This window comes from Mus caroli, chromosome 3 (assembly GCF_900094665.2).
Source record: "Mus caroli chromosome 3, CAROLI_EIJ_v1.1, whole genome shotgun sequence".
NCBI classification, from domain to species: domain Eukaryota; kingdom Metazoa; phylum Chordata; class Mammalia; order Rodentia; family Muridae; genus Mus; species Mus caroli.
Window position 1 is genome coordinate 30843882 of NC_034572.1, and position 26701 is coordinate 30870582.

At 40.7% G+C, this 26701-nt stretch overlaps 2 protein-coding genes across 4 annotated transcripts in view; both read right to left on the reverse strand.

The window, feature by feature from the left end:
- Mccc1 (methylcrotonoyl-CoA carboxylase 1) overlaps positions 1-12797 on the reverse strand; it is a 42395-nt gene extending 29598 nt beyond the window's left edge. The window contains exons 1-7 of the mRNA XM_021158530.1: positions 12597-12797; positions 9679-9725; positions 7942-8078; positions 6108-6203; positions 3101-3222; positions 2452-2599; positions 2247-2368 (exon numbers count right to left, since the gene is read on the reverse strand). Coding sequence (XP_021014189.1) covers positions 2247-2368; positions 2452-2599; positions 3101-3222; positions 6108-6203; positions 7942-8078; positions 9679-9725; positions 12597-12673 — 749 coding nt within the window. The 5' untranslated portion in view covers positions 12674-12797. The remainder of the gene's footprint in view (positions 1-2246; positions 2369-2451; positions 2600-3100; positions 3223-6107; positions 6204-7941; positions 8079-9678; positions 9726-12596) is intronic.
- Positions 12798-19138: 6341 nt separating this feature from the next.
- The window catches only part of LOC110291114 (ankyrin repeat domain-containing protein 26-like), a 42475-nt gene continuing 34912 nt past the window's right edge, over positions 19139-26701 (reverse strand). For 2 of the 3 annotated variants that reach the window (XM_021158070.1, XM_029475466.1), the window contains exons 10-11: positions 21922-21966; positions 19139-19216 (exon numbers count right to left, since the gene is read on the reverse strand). In XM_021158070.1, coding sequence (XP_021013729.1) covers positions 19139-19216; positions 21922-21966 — 123 coding nt within the window. The remainder of the gene's footprint in view (positions 19217-21921; positions 21967-26701) is intronic. The other variant, XM_029475467.1, reaches the window with a different exon arrangement.

Sequence of the window (26701 nt, forward strand, 5' to 3'; positions counted from 1 at the left end):
TCATCCAATGGCTATGGCTCCTGAGGTCATCCAATGGCTATGGCTTCTGAGGTCATCCAAGGGGTCTCATTATCTGAGGTCGTCCAATGGCTATAGCTTCTGAGATCATCCAATGGCTCCCATTCTCTTCTTTCTCTGCATTCTTTCCTTGTGCTAATGCAGAGGTTCTAGGGCCCAGTGCATAGATGCATCTGATCAGCAGCTCCAACACAACCAATGTACAATCTGGTTAGAAAAGAGACACACACTGCTGGACAGTACAGGAATGCATGGGTCTTGTCAAGGAATACTAAAAATGTGCCTGTAAGTCATGTAGCATATGTGTTGGATATAATCTGAAAATGGAATGTGGTATTTTCTCTCTAAAATTGTATACTTTGAGGATAGTTTCCTATCCCAGTCTTTTAGATAAACAATAATTCTGATCAGATTTGCAGGCACTACTACAAGTTCACCAGAACTCTATTCCAATAGGTTATAAAAACACAGTGGTGATTATAATATTAAGGTACTCAAGTATTTTGACTAGAAGTTACAGAACAGAAACACTGACTTGATCAGGTTAGATGTGGTAGCGCCTGCCAGCACTGGGGAGGCAAAGATGGGAGGATCATCATGAGCTCAAGGTCTCTGCACAGTGCGTTCCAGGTCAGCATGGTGGCCAGGCTACAGGATGAGGCCCTGTCTCCAGTAATCACTGTTCCTCGTATTGAGCCGCATACCGTGGGGCAGCCAGTGTTCCCACAGCTCACGTAAGAGGACACTGACTTGGATGGCCCGTCTATTTTCTTCTGCAAGGTATCACAGAAGGAAACATCTAGAACCTTCTTCATTTGCCTTACCCCCTCGAACAGGCAGCATATGCTAGGCTCTCCTAATAATCGACCTATTTTGAATTGATTTATTTTTTAACTATCAACTGCAGTTGAATTTCATTTTTTATATTCTCAGGTACAGTTCGACTATTTTTTAATCATGCACCACATGCGAGCTGGTGCCTGGCCTACAGAAGCCAGAAGAGGTCACTGATGCTCTGTAACCTGAGTTACAGATGGTTGTGAGCGGCCATGTGGCTGCTGAGAGTTAAACCTGGGTCCTCTGCAGGAACACCAAGTCCTCTCCCTGCTGAGCCATCTCTCCAGCCCCCAGTTCCACCTTTCATAAGGTGTAAATCAAAAGCAAAACCAGCCCAGGCCCTCTTTCAAGAGAAGATAACATTAAAAAGAGAGGTCCTTCTTGGGCGTTCTTTTAAGGGAAGAACTTAGTGCTTCTCATTTATTGCTCGCAAGGGAAAGACTTTCTATCCATGTTTCACAAATGAACTGTTCTTTTCACGTGACATAAAGGTTATATTCATACAAAAATCTAAGACATAGGTAATTTTATCATTATCTTATTTTAAAAAACAGAAAAAGCTAGGAATCTTTACAATCCTCCTCTGGTGGCATCTAGAGACGCACCCCAGAGCAATGGTCTAGAATGTGAACTCTGGCATCACCCACATTCCAGCATTACAACTGTGGGCGAGCACAGGCAGCCATAGTTGCTCTATTGCCCCATGCCCTGACGCACAGACTGAAAGCAGGAGTACACATATGGGGGGTTGTTAAGATGAGGACAGTAAGATTACCTAGCCTACGAGAGACGTAGGACCTGGCACATGGTTAGTGCTGGCTGGGAGGGTTACAACTTGTTCAAATACCACAAAATGATGTCAAAAATCTTTGTAATTGACAATCTCCATTGTTAACTCACAAGCTCCATTTTTCTGAGTCCCTCAATGAATGCTTAGAGCATACAGCTGACTCTAAAAAGAACTTACTTATATTGGAAGAAAGTCCTAAGTTTCGCCACCAACAAACATATTTTGAAGCACGCATGTCACAGGGCCACTCTAACTTGACCAAAGGTACTAAGACAGTTATTTACTGATACAGAAAGATGCCTGGGGTATAATATCACTGTATACCATTATAATGTTATAATTGGTTCTGTCCACCGTTTGTATGGACATAGTTTGTTTCTCATAGGCTTAGGCATGAGTTTTCTGTTAATATAGAAGAAAATGTTTAGGAGCAAGCACACTGTCCTCTAACTCATGACTACGGAGGTGGAACTGGGGAACGTCAAGAACTTACAAAGTATTACATCATATCTAACAGAACACACATGCATTGCTTAGAATAAAACAAAACAAAACAAACAAACAATGACAACAAAACCAAAATCCCAAACCAGCAGTCGACCTTGGAGTGTCCACGAACTTCTCGATCAACATTGCATCATCATTGAAAGACTTCTTCGCCTCCCTCCGGGCTGACTCTAACTGCTCTTGGAATTCTCTCTCTGATCTTACGATCCTCATGCCCTACGAAAGAAAGGATTGTGTGACCACGATGTGAACACAGACCTCTAGCCAGAAACAGCAAGGGCAGGTACCCACAACCTTACTTTTCCTCCTCCACCACGGACGGCTTTGATCATAACAGGATACCCGATTTTCCCAGCATGCTCTCTCAGGCACTGATCAGACTGGTCCTTGCCATGGTAACCTTCCACAACAGGAACTCCAGCAGCAGCCATGATGGACTTGGACGTGCTTTAGAGGAAAAAACACCAAGATGACCCAATTAAATATTTACCCTAACACCATCTCACAGGTAAAGGCAGGGCTTGCGCCTGGAACCAATGTTAACACACACACTAAAAATTCCTTGTTACATACTTGCTTTTACTTCATGTGGTAGCTCATCCCACCATCTATCTTTTAACCCCAAACAACTAAAATACATCTTGGAATTAAAATACAATTACCTCTCTATATTCCAAAATTCAGTGGATTTTTCTTACATTTTGGAAGAATAACAACCAAAAAGTACAATTTAAAATGCCTATGAATGGAGCTGATAATGTGGCTTGGTGGACAAAGTGCTTGCTCTGACTATCTGAGTTTAGTCTTGCATGCAGGACCCATGCAAAAGTGGAATGCCTGCATGTCTGCACTTGGCTTACACGATTGTACACAAATAATAATACATTTAATTTGATTTTAAAATCCCCTGTTATAAGAAACAACCTCAGTTTGTCTTCCAACACTTACCTCTTTATACCCATGTCTCTAATTGCAGACGAAGGAGGACCTATAAAAATGATTCCCTCTTGCTTACAAAGTTCAGCAAACTCCATGTTTTCTGAAAGAAAACCGTAGCCTGGATGGATGGCCTGCAGGAGAGAAGGCACAGGTGACTCACTCGCTAGCTCTCGGCTGGCAGAGCTGCCTTCCTGAGACCTCTCCAGACATGGCTGGCAAGACACCAAGGTCTCTGTCATAACTTGCTCCCAAAGAGATGCCTAGAACATTCATGTTGAAGTTTTGAAGCCTGTTTTACACCAGGAAAATCTCTTTGTTTTCTTTTTTTCACATCAAACCCAGGGCTTCACGTGTACTAAGGCAAGTTGTCTACCACCGAGTGACACCCTCAGTCTTGAGTCTTTTACTGTAGTGGTACATACGAAACCTACAAGGCCCCAGTCTCAGCAGTTGTGAGCACCTGATTGCCATCAATGTCACCCTCCTCCTGTCATCAGCACCTGTCTCCAAAACACTGTCACCATCCCAGACCAGGCAGCTACTGTTTCTCCTTCCATTTCTACAAATTTACAGATATAGATGTCGCCTATTGATGGAACTGTATACGTGTGTCTACGACTGGCTTATTTAACATTGCATGATTTCAAAGTTCACCCATGTGACAACCTATACCAGGATTTCCTCTATTTTAAGGCTAACAGTTTACTCTGCGTACTTTCTACATTCGTCGCCCATCCACTGTTTCATTCACGGGCATCTGGGTTGTTTCTACTTTTTACCTTCTATAAAGAAGGTGACGGTGAACCCTGGTATACAAGTACGATTCCCTGGCATACATTATTTGACATAAACCTAGAAGTACAATTAATAGAGAAGTAAGATATAAAGTGGGTAAAGTTCCTACAGAAAGCCTGACCACTTGAGTTTGATTCCTGGAAGCCATCAAAGTGTAGAAGGAGAAAACTGGCTCCACAAAGTTGTTCTCATAAGCTCTTAGCACCTACATCAAGCACATGCATGCACACATGCACACACACACACACACACACATGTAATCACACACAGATAAATGCATACAAACACACACACATACACATAAATGCACACAAATAATAAAACTTTAAAGTAGAATTAATAAATTATATGGTCATCTCTAGAAAACATCATCATATATACATTAATTTTTTTACCTTTATATAAAACTTTAAAAATATTTAAAACAGTCTATTACCCAGATGTCCCTCAACAGAAGAATTGATACAGAAAATGTGGTACATTTACACAATGGAGTACTACTCAGCTATTAAAAACAATGAATTTATGAAATTCTTAGGCAAATGGATGCATCTGGAGACTAACATCCTGAGTGAGGTAACCCAACCACAAAAGAACACACATGACATGCACTCACTGATAAGTGGATATTAGCCCAGAAACTTAGAATACCCAAGATACAACTTGCAAAACACATGAAACTCAAGAAGAAGGAAGACCAAAGTGTGGACACTTCGTTCCTTCTTAGAATGGGGAACAAAATACCTGTGGAAGGAGTTACAGAGACAAAGTTTGGAGCAGAGCCTGAAGGAATGACCATCCAGAGACTGCCCCACCCTGGGATCCACCCCATAAACAACCACCAAACCCAGACACTAGGCAGATGCCAACAAGAGCCTGCTGACAGGAGCCTGATGTAGCTGTCTCCTGAGAGGCTCTGCCAGTGTCTGACTAATACAGAAGTGGATGCTCACAGTCATCCATTGGATGGAGCACAGGGTCCCCAATAAAGGAGCCAGAGAAATACCCAGGGAGCTGAAGAGGACTGAAGCCCCATAGAAGGAACATCAATATAAACTAACCAGTATCTCCAGAGCTCCCTAGGACTAAACCACCATCCAAAGAAAACATATGGTGGGACTCATGGCTCTAGCTGCATATGCAGCTGAGGATAGCCTAGTTGGTCATCAATGGGAGGAGAGGCCCTTGGTCCTGTGAAGGCTCTATGCTCCAATATAGGGGAATGCCATGACCAGAAATGGGAGTGGGTGGGTTGGGAAGCAGGGAGAGGGGGGAGGGGATAGGGGATTTTTGGAGGGGAAACTAGGAAAGGGGATAACATTTGAAATGTAAATAAATATCTAATAAAAAATAAAAATAAATGCCACCTTAAACAAAAACCAGTCTACTTATTTTATGTATATAAGTACACTGCAGCAATCTTCAGACACCAGAGGAGGGCATCAGATCCCATTACAGATGGTTGTGAGCCACCATATGGATGCTGGGATTTAAACCCAGGACCTCTGGAAGAGCAGTCAGTGCACTTAACCACTGAGCCATCTCTCCAGCCCCAACTTTTTAATAACTGAACTTCAAAATGCTTAAATCAAGAAATGGTTATTATTATAAATTAAATTTAAAAACATAATTAAAATATACTTTTCCTTTTTTATCTTAAGACATATTTAGATTAAAAGATAGTAAGCAGTTACTGTATCTTTGACTCTGTGTGTGCATGTGTGTGCGTGTTGTGAAGCGAGCATGTGGAGGTCAGAGGACAATTTGGAGGAGTCAGTTCTTGGGAACTTAACTCAGATTGCCAGGCTCAGCAGCAAGTGCCTTTACCTGAAGAGCCATCGCGTCCACCCTAAAATAATCCACATTTAACTTAAAACAATATCTCTACTATGGAAAGAATAGGACTCTACCCTGGAAAGAGGGATTTGTTTATTGCTTCTGTGCAAAACTAGCCTAACCTTTAACACTTGAGGTTCCAAGAAGAGCTCATCTCTCTTAATTCTAATTGATAGTTTAGAGTCTCCATCCTCTTGCTTACCAAAAGACTTAAAGCACAGAGGATCCAGTAAGAAGGCTAAGGAAGGAGAAGGAACGAATACAGTTTACAAAGATAATTCAATAGCCTGACATAAAAACTAGCTAAAGAGAGAATGTCTACAAAGAAATAAGTTTGTGTAAAGACTGATTTGCTCAGTACTGTAAATTTTTCTGCACTTCTTACCTGTGCTGCAGAGCTCTTGGCCACTTGAATGATTTTCTCCATTGCAAGGTAGCTCTGCTGAGATGGAGCAGGGCCAATGGAATACGCCTCGTCTGCCTGTAAAAGAAGACGTGGCTGGTTTGCACTTGTATTGTATATAGAACCACATCAGCCTTATTTACTATTAAAAACAGAATGCTGGGTCCATCAGGCAATCCCAGAGGCATGAAAAATTTAACAGTGAAGCAGAAGCAGCTGGTTTAGGACTCAGTCTTGCACATATGGAGAGTCAAAACTCCATTTTCCCAAATAAACAAACCACATTCTGGATTCAATCACACTTTATCATGATTTAATGCCAAAAGTTATTGCTTGAAAACAGATACAAAATACATAAAGAGAAATACGTAGCAAGGGAATGCTACAAAGCGTATATAATCTCTCACAATTTGCGAATTATTCTACATTATCCTTTAAATTTTTCATAAGATCAAGGCATCCCTTGAAGTAGCCTAAGTAGTTTGAAACCATGCATCCATTCATTTATACACATGTGCAGAATGCCTATTGTATGCCAGGCTTTGTTCTGGGAAGTGTTCTTTACAGAGGGAAGGCAGTCAATAGGATTTACACACAACTGGTAACTGTGACAAAGACCCTAAGGGAGGCAGGAATGTGACAGTGACAGAAGGACTGGCTCTGGTCTGCTGGTGGCCAGGGTGAGCTAACAGAGCTGTCAGGACAGGTTTCCCCAGGTTAGGAAGGACTTTGCCTAGGGGTGAAAGGAAAAGGTGGACTTAGGAAAGGCATCGGAGTGCTTCCATGCAGAGAACACAGCACACGTGACGGTTCAGAGGTGGAAAGGAACCTGGTCTGTTAGGTTGGGCTGGGCCAACGAGAGGCTAGCCAGTGAGGAGTGCTGCGGAGTTTCAGGTAGTTTTTTGGGAGAGCAGACCTCTTCCCAAGTGTTACAGCTCTTAGGACAGAAGCTCTTGGAAGACGGAGGAGTTCTTGCACATCTTTGATCCTTCAGAATAGGATTCTTATATACAGTTTGGGGGCGGGTCAGGGTCTGACAACAGGTACTTCTCATTGGCTTGGCCTGAGAGCTTAGGGAAACCTTATTTGCATGTGGGAGGGGCTTGGTGCTGCTTTTATTTGACTGATGCCCACACACCTCTCTGGGGGGTCGGTGGGAGGTAGTAGACCAAGGGGTGTGGCCGAACACCTGCCCTCGGAAGTCACCTGCAACACCACGCTGCCTGTGCCCAGCTCACCGCCCTGCAGAGGAGTGCTGACTGAGTGGCTAGAACCCACCTACATAAACCTTGTTGACACTTGTAATCATCAACTGTTATCAGAAAGAACTTAACTGAGCTGGGCAGCAGTGGCACACGCCTTTGAGCCCAGCACTTGGGAGTCAGAGGAAGGCAGATCTCTGTGAGTTCAAGGCCAAGTGTTATCTAAAGAAGGAATTCCAGGACAGCCAGGGCCACACAGAGAAACCCTGCCTCAAACAAACAAACCAACAAACAAACACCAACACAAAAAACCCTCAAATACACAAATTAAAATAATTTTAGAAATGTGATGTCTATAACTAAACATAATCATTAGTATGTCTGGAGAGATGACTCCGTGGCTAAGAGCACTGGCTGCTCTTCCAGAGAATCTGGGTTCAATTCCCAGCCCCCACATGGCAGCTCACAGTTGTCCAGTTCCACAGCCATACACACAGGCAAAACACCAACATACATGAAATAAAAATAAATATAATCTAAGGAGCTGAACTGGACACAAAAGCAAATACACACAATCACTAACGAGATTTTGTTTCCAGCTTTTAACAACGTACCATATCTACATGCATGGAATTCCGGTCGGCCTCACTGTAGACAGCCACCGACTGCACACCCATCTTTTTGGCTGTTCGTATCACCCTGCAGGCAATTTCTCCTCTGTTTGCAATGAGGACCTTGGTAATGCTTCCTCCTGTTAGAAACCATAAGGACAAGACCCAAATGTTATTGGGAAATAAGAAATTAAGATATGTTATGAGTCATCCCATAAGGGGTTGTTTTTAATAAAACTGCACACGAATGGCTAAAATTACCATTTTATTATTAGATAGTGGATTTCTTTTCTATTCACTAATGTTCATAATACCTCGTTAAGGCCAACTAAGTTACTCGGTAAGAGATACATAAAGCTTGAGAATGTGGTGTATGGTCTTCGTATGGGAAGGATAGGACATTTAAATCAAGAACTGCGGTATGACGGAGACAAGCCCTGGTTCTCTCAGTTTTTCCCTGTCATCACATCATGGAAACATCCTGCTACGGCTGTGGAATGCCATTCCCTGCTCTGTTGGTAGCATCTGCACTCTCAGAGGCTCAGGCTCACTGATGTTTCTCTCTCTCTAACGTCAATTTCCACGGGAGAGTCTCCTTGTCAACTTAACATCAGGGAATCAAACCATGGCTTCTTCCCACACAGGTACTTTTTTCCCAGTTCCCAAACTCATCGACAGTTAGGCTTACCAACTTTTCTCGGGAGGCCAGCTCTTATCCGGTCAAACCAAGAGATTTCCCAATGCTCTCCTGAACTGTTCTTGAAACGTTCCCTCTTCTTATTCCTTCCCACTACTAGAATCCACCTTCATTAACCTAAACCTAATTAGTACAGGTGTTTCAAATATGTCCAATAACACGGGCCACTTCTTTTGCCAACCAGTCTGCATTGTTCTTTCCAATTTATTTCTAGTGACTATGTCCTGTTCACAAATTCATGGTTCATCTGTAAGATGACCACCTATGTAATTTTATAAAGAGATAATACAGTATACACTATCACCTGATGATTTATATGTAATCTAAGTGCCTAAGAGAGTCACTATGTCCTTTTGTTTCAACCATGGCAAGAAAAAAATGGTCTATCTAGAAAATATGATAAGCAGTTTCATCATCAGACATGAGATAAACGCTGGGAGCTTAAAATCAGGGTTTTCTTTAAAAAATAAGGTTTCCTATAACTTAAGGAAACCATAAGATCTAAATATTCCGAGCGCCATGACAGGCCACCGATGCTGCCACAATCTAGTACAGGTGGGGGTCAAATCCACTCAATCAGAGCTCAGTCCATTATAATCAGTTCCATCAATTTTACATTTCAGAACTCCCTGCAAAATTTCGCTTGAACAAAGTAACAGTGCTTTTATTAAAAGGCAGAAATCATATTAATATAAAATGTCCTCACCAGGCATGGTGTTGCATGCCTTTAATTCTAGTACTTGGGAGGCAGGGGCAGGTGGATCTCTGTGAGTTCCAGGACAGCCAGGGCTATGTAAAGAGACCCTGTCTCAAAAAATTTAAGATGTTCTCCACCACTGCACATCAAAATTCATACTCAATAGCACAAAGGATTTGACATAGAAAGCAAAACTGGTGACTTAGCATTAAGAAGAAAGTTATTGTAAAAATACCTAAGTATGAAGGTTTGTGAGTGTTAATTCTATTGTGCACAAATTAAAGATTAAACATCTCTTTTTCTTGGCTCACACTCTAATGCAAAGCTAAACAAAGGCTGCCAGTACCTGGGGTTGTTCCATACTTCATGGTTCTCAGCTTCCAAGCCCATTCCCTAGAATATAAACCCAAACGGAATTATGATTCATCATAACATACAAAATCAGCCCCTGCTCTCATAAACAAGCCCAGATATGGTTGAAGGCCAACCTTAAGCCCATTAGCAAAGTGGTTCAGTAAGACTCTCTGTGACAAGAAAACCTCTCTAGAACCTGGGATGTTGAGTCCTGGCCAGTTTCCCTTTGTGTTCCTGTTTTTGAATGAATCACCTACCCCGTTTAATATCTGAAGCTGGCATTTGGCCAAAGAGACAATTAAAAAGCTAAGGTGCTTTTTAAAATCATCTACCTTGGCTTTAAAAACAAAACAAAAAAATTCTTGTTGGACTGTAATAGTAAAAACTACCTGGCACACACAATTAGCACTGTCATGGAAGATACTAGACCGCATTTTGACATTTTCTGTTCTATTTTATTAAATCAAACAACAGTTTGAAAATATAATTGAATGCCACCCTTGGGTAAGGCAGTATTGACATTAAGCCAGAGAAATCAAAAGAAGGAAGTTGAACAGAGATAATAGAAATAAGAAATGTTGGCAGGGCTGGAGAGATGGCTCAGCGGTTAAGAGCACTGACTGCTCTTCCAGAGGTCCTGAGTTCAATTCAAACCATATGGTGGCTCACAACCATTTGTAATGGGATCTGATGGACTCTTTTAGTGTGTGTCTGAAGACAGCTGTAGTGTACTCATATAAACAAAAATAGATAAATCTTTAAGCCAGGCAGTGGTGGCGCATGCCTTCAATCCCAGCACTTGGGAGGCAGAGGCAAGCAGATTTCTGAGTTCGAGGCCAGTCTGGTCTACAGAGTGAGTTCCAGGACAGCCAGGGCTATATAGAGAAATCCTGCTTCAAAAGACAAAAAAAAGTAGGCTATGGCTAGTTATTCTGGTTACTCTTCAACATACACTTGCCCATTGTCAGGTCACTTGACATTGGGGTTTCTCAATCTCTTTTTCATTAATACCCTCCCAATGAGAAAACTTATACAGCAAGGAATAAGCTTTACAAATAGATGAATTTGAGTTTTAGAGGGCCACAAATATGCTAGCCAAGTGCTTAACCTACAGCTCCCATTCCATAAGAGGCAATCTTGAAGATACTGCCCCGTTTTAAAGTATACAATTTTCCCAAACAGGACCACGGTTATATATAGACTTATGAGCTTAGTTCCTTCATGAAGCATAAAGATCACAGGATACCTTAGATATTATATGACTGCAACAATATGCATATACCCTTTACATGTAACTATGCAACCAGCAGGACTAGTATCTCCCAAGGGTCATGTGAGGAACACCGTAAGCTTAGCATCCTGGGAGGCACACTTTCTCAGATGCTGTCATTCTGGAGCCAACTGGGAAAACATACATCTTTGGCATGAGAGCTCTGCTTGATGGCTTCTTCAGAGACTGGTGCTCTCACAAATCTTTCCAATTCAGCCCACCCCACAGTCTTGCTCTTCAAGGAGGAAAACTTAACTTTCCTGATCTTTTAAAGGAATTTTCCAGCTTGGAGCATTGTTTTCCCTCTGACCGCACCAGGTAAGTTGGGGTTTAAGGCTTTTCCAGTCCTGCCTAAGAAATCACAGCTTTGCCATGTATCCAACCTGGGACCACTGATAGCCTAAAACATTTTTTTTTTTTCCTTTCAGCTAGTGAAGACTGAGTCAGGCAGTCAGACACACTCCTTACGTGCAATCCTCTATCTTGACAATGTTCTGATTTCTCTATCCCATTTTTCAAAGTTCTTTTTGCTACATCTCAAAACATTTAAACAAGACGAGTAAATTGCCTGCCAGGAGATAATTCACCGATTAAGACAGCCGCCATTCTCATGGGTAGAATCTGACTAATCAAATTCTTTTCTCTGAGGTATTAGAGGAATCATGGCTGGTAAAAAGAACGAGAAAAGAAAAAAAAGGTAAAATTCTCATGCTGGTAAGAGTTTTAATTTTAAAAACTATTAGCAGGATGACAGCTATAACTAAGCCTTGAGAGGAGAATGACTCTGTGGTATTCTTGGGAACCTAAGGAAATTCACAGGAAGAAGAACAGCACTTATACAACTTTCACCATCTTTCTTTAAAATACAGGGTGAAGACCATATTTTAGTATTCACCGAAAATCCAGGGCATCGAACACTGTTTGTTGAATGGACCATGATGTGGTTAAATTTTTATCCACGTGTTGATTTGGACATACGAGGGGGTTAGTATCGTCTTTATATCACCTCTGCTAGATACAAGTATCATCACCTCCAAGCAGAAGAAACTGAAGCACGGATATTAGGTAACTGGGCCAAGGTCACAGGTAAGCTGGGAACCCAACCTTCTGCAGGCAGTTCTTGCCCTTGGGCCAGTACGTTTTTCAGAACGCGAGGAGGTGATGATTATGATGAAGTAATCTATCTACATGACTCGGGGTTTTCACTGTTGTCAAAGCGTGGAGCTTCATTTCCAAAAGGATCCGGGGTAGTCATCTGCCAGCTTTGTTCAAACTTGTGAACAAGAGCGTTCGACAAAACTCTCCCCTCATTAATCTGACTCTTTCCAGCAACCGGAAAGGTCTCTAGAAATCCTTCTCTGAACTGCACTCAAAATGAGGGAGTTAAGCTGAAAGCGACTTTGGGAAAGGGGTCCTGGTGCAAGCCTCTAGCTACGTATGCCATCTTCGGTTGCAGCATCGTGAGGGGTGCCCAGATCAGAGCAGAAACCAGCCAAGGTGGCAGAGTCTGTAGGAAGAGCCGAAGACTGAAGTGGGACAGCGCCTACCTAAACTACACACAGGCACTTAAAGGGCTGCTCTCACGTGACCCAGCGCCCCGCATCCGGGCCGCGCACGGACCCGCAGCACCCCTGAATCACCTCGGCTGCAGCAGCAGGATCGGGACCCGCCGCAACTGGTTCCTGTCCACCGCAGCCAACAACGCCGCCGCCGCCATCTCCGCGCTGTTCTGCTGGATTCCAAAAACTGCTTGGCTTATTCGTGAAAGCGTCCCTCCCTGCGCAGGCTTCTTGCCCCAGGTCCGCCACCGTAGCTCCGAAGAGCAAGTGGGCGTCTCCGCAAGAGCCAATCATGGAACTGGGTGTTTCAAAGGTACCGATTGGCTGATTGGACCATGTGTCTGGGGGGTGGGGAGTGAACTGTGAGGGGCTGGGCTCCATCTGGAGGGGCGGGGCCAGGTCTTTTTTAGCACAGAGCGTGAGAGGAAAATGCACAGCCCCTCAAACCACCACTCAAGCAAAATGCAAGCTTTCTCACTCAACATCAGGAAAAAGGGGCAGTGGAAACTGCGTGGCAGGAAACAAAGACACAGTAAAAGCTATCTGTAGGTATTTGATACAGCTGAGGCAGGGCTCATATAGGGGAGAAAAACACAGTAAGTGAAACAGCCAATTGAAGGGTTACAAGTGCAAAAACTAGATGGAACATAGTGGCGCATATTTGCAATCCCAGAAACTGAAGCAGAAGGATTGTGGTAAGTGACAGGATTGACTAGACAGTGAGTCCCAGGCCAGCCTGAGCAATACTTTGAGGCTGTCCCTCAAAAACCAAAATAAATAAGATATAAAAACCAAACATAAATGTAGAAGGAAAACAAATGTAAAGAGGAATAAATTAGTGAATTCAGAAAACTAACACCAAAGGACAAATAAATCCAGGAACTAAGAAATTAATTAGAAATAAGGGCAGACAAGTGGAGGCAGGAGCATCAGGAGTTCAAGCCCATCCTAACCTGCAGACCAAGTTCCAGACCAGTCTGGGCTAGTCCTGAATCTGTCTTTAAAATCTAAGATGTTTTCTTGAAAGATTCGAACTTTTAGAAAGTCTGGATACAAATTGGCTTGCTTGCGTATTTTCGAGAAGGTTCCTACTTATCTGGCCCATTGGCCAGCAAAAGAGAACCTATTACTCTGGAGTTCACCAGTAATGAATTCCTTCCTTCAGAAAGAAGGATATCTTATATTTTGCAAGTTTAGACTTTTATCAGTAGAGTCATCACATAGTTTCAAAACGTCCCTGGGAGTACTTGCCGCTGGCTTTGTTTGTGTGTCTGGATATCTTTTTTTTCCTACAGAGTTATAAGAACTCTAGTTATAGAGGTTAATATTTCCTCAGGTTTTCATTTAGTTGTTTACTTTTAGTTAGTTATGCTGTTTCAGGTGTGAAGAGTTCCATATTTTTAAAAAAAATAAACCACACACTTTTCTGGGCATGGGGAGAAATTGTTTTCATCTTGTACTTAAAATGAATGTAAGATATATATTTAAAACAACAAAAAAAAGTGAACATGGCCTTGAAATAAGCAAGAAATAAAAAGGAAAAAAATCTCACATGACTTTTTTTTTTTTCTTTTTGAGACACGGTCTCTCTATGAAGCCCTGACTGTCCTGGAACTCACTATGTAGACCAGGCTGACTTCTAACTCACAGAGTTTGAGAGCCTGCCTCTGCCTCCCAAGGGCTAGGACTGAATGTGTGCAATATATATATATATCCCTGGCTGTCCTGGAACTCACTTTTAAAAGTAGGAAAATCAAATATAGAGAAAACAATAAATTAACAAGAAGCTGATTTTGCACAACTTTGACAAACCAGAAATGAAATGGATTTTACAGGAAAATTCTGTTTACTAAAATAGATGCTGGAAAAGAGACAAGATCTAAATAATCCTTCCCCCTGTTTTGAATCCCTCTTTACCTCCATGAAAAAGCTCACCTTCTCTAGCTAAAAGAATTTCCATATGTAATAAACAATGGCTCGTTGCAATGCTATTACTTTTTTTCTAGAGCACAAAATGATGGAAAAATTTACAGTTCTTTCTATGAAGATAACATGGATGCCAAAATCAATAAAAAGAACATGTACTTCACACACACATTGATAGTCAACCCCAATTGTGTGTATTGATGGAAAAATCCCATATAAACATTAACTAAAACATACAGTGATATATAGCAAGGTAAATTGTAGAAATGTAAGGTTGGCTTACTATTGAGAAGCCACTGATATAGTTGATCGTGTTAATGTTTGAAAGAAAAGAAAATGTGTTCATAGGTACTTGACCACTGTTTGAGAAAACCCAGGCGTTGTTCCTTATTTTAGCTCTGTTCAAGAGATGATAGGGTTAGGCTCTTTGGAAAAGAAATGTTGGATCTCGTGATGGTTTGGATATGCTTGGCCCAGGGAGTGGCACTACTAGAAGGTATGGCCCTGTTGGAATAGGTGTGCCCCACACTGTGGGTGTGGGCTTTAATATCCTAGTCCTAGCTGCCTGGAAGCCAGGCCTGCTAGCATCTTCAGGTGAAGATGTAGAACTCTCAGCTCCTCCTGCACCATGATGACCTGCCTTGATGATAATGGACTGAACCTCTCAACCTGTTAGCTAGCCCCAATTAAATATTGTCCTTATAATGTTGCCTTAGTCATGATGTCTGTTCACAGCAGTAAAACCCTGACTAAGAGAGATCCTTATTCACTTATGAGACTCAATACCAAATAAGCCATAAATGGACAAAACACATGCATACATGCCCAAATATGCATATCTATCTGTACACATGCATGTATAACTTCCTATAATCTCAATGCCAAGAACACATATACTTTACAGATGTGGGAAAGCTATAATGCTCTGCTCACCATTAGCAGCTTATCATGTGAAATGCACATACTGACATATAAATATTAACTTTCGAGTCACAAACTGCCTCTGAAATTTAATGTATTACAACAACTAAAAATCACAGTATATAACTGAAATTTTGGTTGAAGAGTCAGACTCCTAGATCTTTTGGATAAATGTGTGCTCTCCTTAAGAAAACATTAACTGGAGATAAACAGCAACACATTGGCACTGACAGATAAAAATTACAGAGACCAGTGTGAAGGGAACAGTCAGGCAGCCAAATGCATTACAGTAGAAGACAGATGAATGGATCCTATCATACCAGAAAGAGAAAGTCAGATTCAACCAAGAAGCCTAGTTAGATGCAAGCCAGATGGTTAGTGCAAAAGCCACAAAGGGAGTCTGTGGCCAGCATGGGCTACATGAGACTCTGTTTCAAAAAATGAAATAGCTTTTCCTTTTCTGTTATTATTATGTGAGGGCTAAAGTTATGTTTTAAGCTTTAATTGTTGTGCTTAAGAGACCTATAAGACAAAAATGCCTGGAACCTGTATGCCACGCTTGTCCAAGAATAGATAACTCCCTGGAATGCTGGGGGCTGTTGTTTGTGTTTCACTTTTGTAAACAAGATTGGTTTCCCCAAGTGCTCAGGATGTATGCTTGTCCCTGAATGGATGAAGGTACATATTCAGAAGTACATCAGGATATATGCTTGCCCATGATTGGATGACCGTGAGACGGGGAAGCTTTGTAGTTTTTGCTTTTATAAGCATGGGATTAACATAATTCTCAGCTATTCTCTGGGGATCCTGTTCATGGACCTGGACAGTGTCCATCACCCTGCTGGTACTTATCAAGGCTTGCATTAAATGTGGCTCAAATATTGTGCTAGTGGTTTTATTCTTGCCCAGTGGGATTAACAATTACTTGTCTAAATTTTTATGATTCTTATGTGCTAAAGCTATTTTTCCTCAGCTATGTTAGTAAGAGACTTCTAAAACTATGACAGGGTTCTTTCACTATATATATAATCCAGCTAGATTGTCCTTGCTGCATGAGACCCACCTGCCACAGTTGAGAAAGAATGGAGCGAGGCCAGCTCAGTATCACAGATGCTGGAAGGCTGCCAAGCCACTCACAGACTTGACTTCAATTTCCATTGGAAAGGTTAGAAAAATTGCACTTGATTTCAAGAGCACTACAAAAATCAAGGGAAAATGGTTGTGTAAGTTCTTCCAATTATTTCTACAGCTTTTTTCCCTCTTGGACCTACATTTCTAAAACAGCAACAACAAAATCCACTGGAGCATTGGATATTCCTTGTTTCCCCTTATATTGAAAATAGATTTTCTTCTCACTTAATATATCCTGATTACCATTTCCTGTCTGGAGCTGTCATAGGAGAAGCTAACAGGTGATCTTCCTGAGATGACTGCCTTGGATTAAAAATCTACAATGGAATTCCAAGGTAAGGCTCATGAGAAACTCATTTAGGAAAGATTCCTGCTATTAATATGCTTTTCCTATTATTATTAAACATATACAACAATCGCTAGGTATTAGAGCATTGTTTTCAGCAGTTCTCTGTGGAACAATGCAGATGTACTGTCTTGTAGTGATGCTACAAGACAAATAGATGATTTCTTAATCCTTAATAATGATCCTATAAGAATTCCTAAAATTTATCAATTTATACTTCAATCTACCATTTTTTTTCTTGATCCTCAGCACACAGAGAAGACAGTAGCTGACCACATCTGAGCTAGTGCCCTTTGCTGTGGGCTGAGCCCTACTACTGCCTAAGCAGAAATTCAACTCAACAAGGCAAACTGAGACAAGTGAGTAGACATACAACAAACAAGAGTGTGCCTGATAAAGTCCTGCACACAAATACCCCAACCAAACCTCCCCGAAAAGAGTGCCACCAACTGGGAAACAAATGGTCAAGTATGGGGGACATTTCTTATTCAAAACATTGTCAATTGGTGAATATGGGTTATTGAAATCGCCCACTTTTACTGTGTTGGGATCAATCTGTGTTTTTAGATCTACCAGTTCTTCTTTTATGAAATGGGGTGGCCCTGTATTTGATGTACACGTGTTTATTAATGTAGTGTACTGTTGGTAGATTTCCTTTTTCTTTGAGGAGAATGAAGAATCTCTCTGCCTTTGTTTGGGTTTTACTGCTGTGAACAGATACCATGACCAAGGCAACTATTACAAGGACAACATTTAATTGGAGTTGGCTTGCAGGTTCAGAGGTTCAGTCCATTATCATCAAGGTGGGAGCATGGCAGCGCCCAGTCAGGAATGGTGCTGGAGGAGCTGAGAATTCAACATCTTGTTTTGAAGGCAAACAGCTGAAGACTGGCTTCCAGGCAGCTAGGATGAAGGTCTTAAAGCCCATGCCCGCAGGGACACACCTGCTCCAACAAGGCCACACCTCCTAATAGTGTCACTCCCTGGGCCAAGCATATACAAACCATCACAAGCTCCTTACCTCTTTTGGCTAGTTTTGGGTTGAAGTCTGGTTTATCAGACATTAGAATGTGTTTACATTTTAGTTTCTTTTGTTTTGAATATTTTTTTTTGCATCTTTTACTCTAAAGTGATGTCTATTTTGATATGAGGCATGTTTCTTAGAGGCAGAAAAAATAGATCCCATTTCTTAATCCAATCTTTTACTCAGTCAATTGCTGTCATTTTGTTAATTTTGTAAAGTTTTCTCATATCTCGTTGGATTCCCTGTCTTGACACTGTTTATTTCATTTCTGTGACTGCTTGACTGTGTTTAGCCTTTTTTTTCAGCATTCCTTCTGGTCACCCCTTGTAGAGCTGGCTTAGTAGTAGTAAAGTCCTTTTATCTATCCTTTGTATGAAAGATTTTATTTTTCCTTCAATTCTCAGGGATAGTTTTGCTGAGTATAATAGTCTGGGTTGGGAAATATTAACTTTTTTTTATAAATTGGAAATGTTCATTTTCTGCTTTATGGAATACTTAAGGAGTATTAGTGTTAATTCCTTTTTTGAATATGTGGTAGAATTTTGAGCTAAATCCATCTGGCCCTGAATATTTTATTAATTTAGAGATTTTTTAATTATCATTTGTAACCCACTTGTGCCATGTTTCTATCTAAATTATTTCTTCTTTTTTAATCTTGATTCAGCTCTGTTACCCCATATATATGTAGAAATTGATCCATTTCTTTTAGATGTTATGGTTTGATGGGATAAAGATTTTTAAAGTATGTCATTACAACTGTCTGAATTTCCATAGTGTCTGTTGCAATCTCTCCCATTTTATCCCTAATTTTGTAAAGTTAGATTAAAATGTGTTGACAATAGCTATTGTATCAGTATATTGAGTTGATATTTATACTTTAGGATGTTCATGGATTAATAATAATTGGCAAATAAGCCATCACTAAGTTGACATTTAACTCCATGAAAAGTATTAACAACTTTGTTTCTTTGCTGCCTTAACAACCAACATTGAAGAAGTCTAAGTGCATAAAACTCTGTGATAAATGTGTTTACTTGTGATATTTACTTAAAAATACAGATCCAAATATAGTTTAAAATATTAAATTTTTACTACTAATCTCTGATACAAAAATATTCTTTAATGTTTAACCTATATATTGGAAAATAATCAAAAAATTTTATGAATAGCCAAGTAACATATTAAAGCAAATTTTATATTTCAAGTTACACACACACACACACACATATATATATATTCATATTAAAATCTCTATATGTTCTTCCGATAGATTGTCTAGGAAGACTCTAGCTTCATAGATGAGTAAACTCTAGAGGAGAACTCTACAGAGTCCAGATTCAGATTCATCAGGAGCTGCAAAGAAAACATTCTCTGTGTTAAAGACTTTATAGTGAATTGACAATGAGTTAGTTTTAAAACATTAAAAGAATTCATCAGTGTTAATGAAGATGGACCTAACATGTCCCACTGGTGCGATAGTGACATGCCTGCTTTCTGATTGGATTTGAGGTCTGTCCATAGGAGGAAACTGGGTTCCTGGTACTATAATCCTGGTCAAAAGCCTGTGGCTGGTATCTAAGTTAGGGTTACTAGTGCTGAAACATGAAACGTCATGACCAAAGCAACTTTGGAAGGGAAAGGGTTTATTTGGCTTATACTTCTCATCACTGTTTTAAAACGGAAGGAGGTAAGGACAGGAACTCGGGCAGGGCTAGGACCTGGAGGCAGGAGTCATGGAGGGGTGCTGCTTACTGGCTTATTCCTTGTGGGTTGCTTAGCATGCTTTCTTATAGAAGTGAGGACTACCAGTCTGGGACTGACACTATCCGCAATTGATTGGCTGGGTAGTGGATCAATCACTCCCCCATCCATCACTAACTGAAAAAAAAAATGTCCTACCTTACTTACAGTGCAATATTATGGAGGCATTTTGTTGCTGGAAACCTGCCTGGCCTTGAATGGGCTTGAAGAGGGACACAGTGTCAAACATTGCTTTAAAGACTAATGGTCTCTGGCCCTCTAGCTCTCTAACTATACTGAATGCTTGCTGATAACTTCTAAAAGCTTTTAAAAATGTTCTTGCTTACTCTATGGTTTAAAAACACAGGCTTTTTTTTTTTTTCCCTTTTTAACTCTGTGCTTTCTTAAACATTATAACTCTCTGTGCTTTATTTAACTCTTTATGCTTAAATAAACAGTGGAGAAACTTAACTCTTTCTTACTGTTCTGTGCTTCATTAAATGCTAAAAGCTCAACTCTATTACTTGTGCTTTAATAAGTGCTAATATTTGGCAATTCACACATACTGTTTAGCAACAGGGAATTAAGTGAAAGGATTTATGGCTAGTACTTCCTTTTCTGGCCAGGCAGCCAGAAGCCCTTCAGCTGGCCTGGCTGGTTAACTCTTTGTGAACCAGAGAAGAAGGAATGGAAAAGAATTAAGATGTGGTATACAGGCAAATACGCACAGACACATATACATTTAATCATTCATACACCCTCACTCTGTCCTGTCTCCACTGTCTGTCACAATCAACTGCACAAGTATTCATGCATGCTTACACATAGACACATATACTGTACACACAAACATCTGGACAAACAAACGGACACATGTGGATGGATGGATGGATGGATGGATGGATGGATGGATGGATGGATAGATAGATGGATGGATAGATGGATGGATGGATGGATAGATGGATGGATGGATGGGGCAAAGCTCCCCAAGCCAAACCATTCCACCAACAGCTGACAACTTTATTTCTTTTCTCTGGTCTTTTTATACCTTCTTAGACAAAAAGTTTTTTAAAAAATTACCTCAGAGATAAAATGTTATATAAAACGGGAGTTACAGAAGGATGCTGATATTGTTTAAAGCAGTGTTTCATCATAATATACTCATTAAAAGTTCAAAGCAACAGTTTTTACATGGCCTTGCCTTATCATAGTGCACACCTGTGAATTTATCCTTGGACCTAAATGTTTTTCTTTGAACACAAAATTGTCCTGAGTCTATTTCTCTTACTAGTGTGATTATGAAATCTCATTGTATTTTTTATTATGCAGTCTTTACTTACTATTCTGAGAAGTGGGCATATACTATTCTTGTTCTAACTTTATTACATCCTTTCTAGGGACTAAGACCATCTCTAAAAACTTTCAGGGTCTCGAATGGAGGAGTTAGAGAAAGGACTGAAGGAACTGAAGGGGTTTGCAGCCCCATAGGAGGAGCAACAATATCAACCAATCAGAGCTCCCAGGGACTAAATTACCAACCAAAGAGTATGCATGGAGGGACCCATGGCTACAACTGCATTTGTAGCAGAGGATGACTTAGTCAGTCTTCAATGGGAGAAGAGGCCCTTAGTTCCGTGGAGGCTCGATGCCCCAGTGTGGGGGAATGTGAGGGTGGGGAGGCAGGAGTGAGTGGGGCATACCCTCATAGAAGCAGAAGGAGGGGGGATGGGATTGGGTGGTTACTGGGGGTGGGATCAGGAAAGGGGATAACATTTTAAATGTAAATAAATATCTAATAAAAACTTTCTTCATAAAATTATTTGAATCAAATCAGGAATTCTATAGAATTGTTATCTATTTGTCTATATAGCATCACTACAAGATAGTACATCTTCATAGGTCTGCAGAGATCTGCTCAAAAGGGTGGGCTAATACCTAGTGATAGTTTTATATATATAACAGGATAAGCATATTAATAGGAGGATAATAATATTATTCCTATAATAACAGGAAAAGCATATTAATAGCAGGAATCTTTCCTCAAATGGATTTCTCCTAGGCCTTGCCTATCAGAGCCATCGGAGCTCTTAATCCAAGGCAAACCCATCTCAGGAAGATCACCTGCTGGCTTTTAGCTTCTCCTATGATGGCTCCTGACATTTTATCAATTGAGGCTCCCTCCTCTGTGATGATACCTTTTATCAAGTTGACAAAAAACTCCAGCACAGCTGGGTAGGTAGGTCATAGGCTGGAGGGTAAAACCCACTCTTGGCATTTGGCTAGTGCTCATGGTGTCAGTTAAATAATTGTGTTTGTACCTGTGGACCTGGGCTCGTCTCAGCGTCCATCCAAGAAGCTTCTTTCTGCGTTGGACAGCAGTCAATGGAGAGATGAGAGACAGATGCACAACTGGTCAGAAGCCTAAGAACAAGAGACTGAGTGCCAGCCCCGAGCAGGACAACTCTCGACCACCCAAGACTCAGGGAACCATGAGGAAAAAGGGTGTAGAGAACACAATAAGAAGAGGGGAGGGAGGGAGGGAGGGAGGGGGAATGCTGTTGTCTGGACATGAAATGCCTATCATACTCATGAACTCACAGCTGATGAGTTCACGACCTACACAAGATCAACATCTGGCGCAGATGGGCTAATGAATTCCAGGCTCCCCCTCTTATTGAGGAGCTCTTGGCAACCAACAGTTGCTGAAGCAAAAACAATCCTTCTTTTTGGGGAATGTAGCCACCAGGATTCTTATGCACACATGGCAGCTCTAACTAGAGCTGGCAAAGCATGAAGTTGGGAGGGGGACATGGAGGAAATATAAGAGAAGATGAAGGGGAAAATTATATATATATATCTTATATAATATATATGAATATATTTATAGATTATATTTTTGTATACCTGTAAGAAAGTCTCAGGAATAAAAAAAATTAAAAACATCACAGTACAAACCATGACACATAATTTGGTAGTAGTTACTGAGTTAATTGCCAGTGTGATTATTTGATTCTCCCCATCTTCACATTCTTCACTAGCCACATGCTGTGGCAAGCCCTGTCATGACATGTGAGATTTACACACTTCATTCCCCCACAACCAAATCCTATGATGCTATAAAAAGGACAGCTGAATAGACAGTGTCCACACAGTCACAGCTGTGTTGACAGGTACAAGACAGAGCACCGCAGGGACAAAAGGAAGGCAGGCACTTAGATGCCTTCTGTGTCCGTATGACTTTTTGGTGGAGGCAAGAGGAGTTGATGGTTGACGGATACTAAGAAAGCCAGTAGCAGAATGAAAGACATGAGAACAGAGACATGAGGAAGAGCTCGTGGAGAACTGTGAAGAGTCTGGGCTGGCTACAAGTGAGTACAAAAGGCACAAGAGGGCTCTTGTCCAGAGGTAAGTCTCAGTTACTGTCTGAAATAAAGGTAGTTTGGGTATTTTCAGCTCAGGATAAGGAAACTCAAGCCTTCCCTGAGCTAAACACATAAGGAAATACATCCTAGGAGACTTGAAATAGCACTTGCCAGGTGACAGTTTATGAAGTGTGTTTTGTTCATTGTTTTTGGTGGTAAACTTTAGTAAATAAACCTTGGTTTCTTGGTCCTAAACTCAGAAGGTCAGCATGCCATTACATTTTCATATTTAATTTTTTTTTAATTTTTTGAAATTATAATATAATTGTATCATTTCTCCTTTCCTTTCCTCTCTTCAGTCCCCTCATATGTCCCTCCTCAAGCCTTTTTCAAACCCATGGCCTCTTTTTCACTAATTGTTGCTACACACACACACACACACACACACACACACACACACATATTACTAAACGCATGAGTACACCCTGCTCCGTCTCTCTACTGTTGCTTGTGAGTATGTTCTCAGGGCTGATCGCTTGGTACTGGATAACCAACTGGTGTGCTGAGGGGAGAGCCTGTATCTACCTCTCAGAACTCCTTAGTTGCCTGTGATCCCTAGGTTTTTAGGAGCTACAGCATTGCAGAGCCATAACATGCAGAGCTTTAAGGAGAGCTTCAGCATGCAGGCTGCCAGTTTCATAAGGATTGCGGAGTGAAGAAAGTGGTAAGCCAGAAAAGGTACAGAGGGTCTCAAAAATTCTAAGTGGTAGGACAGGAGTAAATGGTGTATAAGTACACTCTTCACTAAGGATGCTTGTCTTTTCCTACCTTCCACTTGATTTTGTAAGAACAAATAGAAATGTAGAAACTACCAATGAAAGCAATATCATCAGATGTTTATAATTTATTTCAGTAATCAATTCATTAACCCAAATTTAACAAATAAAATTTGACATCTCCCTTGTCTTAATTCTCTGGTTATACTTTGTTCCCATTCCTGAAGCATCTTAAATCAGTCAGATATTATTTATAATATATGAATTTATAAATATATTATACGAGTAAATGTAATTTTAATAGCTGATTAATTTATCTTTAATAGATTTTATTTTTCTTAGTAGCTGATCAATATTGTGTAACTATACCACATATTTACTACCCATTCATCACTTGATGACAATTGAGACATTATGATGAGTGTTATATATCATTAAAATACAGCCTTAGGAAACTGTGGTAGCACATGCCTGAAATCCCTGCTTAAAGAAGGTGATGCAAGAAAAAGCCATAAATTCCAGGCCATCCTGGGCTACATAGCAATACAAAGGCCAATTGGATCATATAGTAAAACCTTGTCTTTAAAAGATTTTAATTACAGTATGTATTCACCCATTTATTTATTTTAAAATGTTTATTAAAAAACAAAAGGAAAACATCATCTTTAATTAAGACACACATGGTAAAACGTAGAGAAGAGCTGACTTACAACACAGTCTCTACCATCCAAACCTAAGGGGACATCACAGAAGAGTGGGCAGAAAGATTGTTGTGGGTGTCTTGAAGGGTCTCTGTGTACTATGAAAACAAGGGTTCTGTTTTTGTTTTTTTGTTTGTTTGTTTGTCTTGATGTGGTGTGAGGTGTGAGTATTTAGAACACAGTTAGAAATTATACACATATGGCAAAGTGGTATTGGTAGGCTTCACCAACCTTGGGAAGTGAGCTACATTTCCACTGCCATGCGTGAATTCTCTCCTAGTTGGTCAGCCTTAAAGTCAGATTAGATGGCCACTGGTTGCTCCCTGGACATAAGTGCTACTATTGCACCTTGTGATGGTCTGAATGAGATGTCCCTCATAGTCTTAGGCCAGTGAATGCTTGGTCCCCTTGGTGGCATGGTTTAGGGAGGCTTAGGAGGTATGCTTTTACTGAGAAAGTATGACACAGGGGTGAACGTGGACGTTTCAAAGACTCTCACCATTCCTAGTTCACTGTCTCTGCATTCTGCTTATAATTCAAGGATGTGAACTCTCAACTTACAGCTCCAGCCACCATGCCTGTCATCTTGTGATTTCAAAGAAGCATTAACACCAACATTCCTCAAATTATCCCATAAAGTAGTAAATAAAGAAACATTTCCATCATACTGCTACCAAAACTAGACAAAGACTAAACAAAAAGAGACAATTATAGCCCAGCTTCTCAAAAGATGCACTACAGATGTCTGAGAAACACTTCTAAACTATTCACCATCGTTATCTATCAGGGAAATGTAAAATAAAAATAAAATTACATTCATTATTTTAATTTTATCCCAAACAGAATGGTTAAGATGGCAGAAACCAATGCTAATAAATAGTGCCATGGGTGTAGGGAAACAGATACACTTATTCACTTTTGTTGAATTGCAATGTGTTTCAGTCAGTATAAAAATTAAGATGGGGGTTGTTTAAAAAAGTTGAACATGCATCTGCCACGTGGCCCAGCTCTACAATTCTTGGATATACATTCACAGGACTCTGTGTACCACTGCAGAGATACATGTGTGTCCATGTCCACTGCTGTTATGTTCACAATAGCTAGGATATAGAAACAGCCTAGTGCCCATCAGGTGATGAATAGATAATAAATATGTAATATAGTTACACAATATCAATCAGCTACTAAGAAAAGCTTTTTAAAATAAATTAATCAGCTATTAAAATATTTTTATTAATTGTTTTGTATGTTTACATTTCAAATAATATCCTCCTTCTCGGTTACCCCTCCCCTTTGCCTCTATGAGGATGCTTGTCCACCCACTCCTACATCACCACTCTAGCATCCCCCTACGCTGGGGCATCAGAATTCCACAGGACCAAGAGCCTTCCTTCCGCTTGGTGTCAGACAAGGCTACATATGCAGCTGGAGCCATGGGTCCCCCTCCATGTGTACTCTTTGGTTGGTGGTTTAGCCCCTGGGAACTCTGAGGGGGTCTGGTTAATTGATATTGTTGTTCTTCCTATGGGGTTGCAATCCCCTTCAGCTCCTTATATGCAACTCTTTTTTCAAATGAACTTTATAGGTAATTGGGTAGAGCTGACCCGGAGTACAGCAACCCAGCCCCAGAAAGATAAACATCACATATTTTGTTTAGTTTTCTCATTTGTTGTTGTCTCCTTGAATATTTTAACATATGTGTTTCATATGGAATACCCATCGAGGTGAGGAAATTACATAGGGCCGATGGAGAGGCTTTCAAAAGAGGGGGTATATAATGCAGGGGTATGAAACGCTAAGGAGGAATTATGGATCAAGGAGGGGTTAATTTTTGGTGGAGAGGCAGAGAGTGGAGTAAAAGAATAAAATTGGGAAGGATAAATAACACAAGATTTCAAAAAAAGTCCTATTGAAGTCTACTAATGCAGATACTTAGGAAAATATAAATGTACATGTACAGAAAAGAGACATATGGAGTTGTTCTATAACATGCTAGCTATGTGTGCTAGTGCTGGAGCATGCTATCTATGTGTGCATAGTGCTGGAGCATGCTATCTATGTGTGCATAGTGCTGGAACATGCTAGCTATGTGTGCTAGTGCTGGAGCATGCTAGCTATGTGTGCTAGTGCTGGAGCATGCTAGCTATGTGTGCTAGTGCTGGAGCATGCTATCTATGTGTGCTAGTGCTGGAGCATGCTAGCTATTTGTGCATAGTGCTGGAGCATGCTAGCTATGTGTGCTAGTGCTGGAGCATGCTA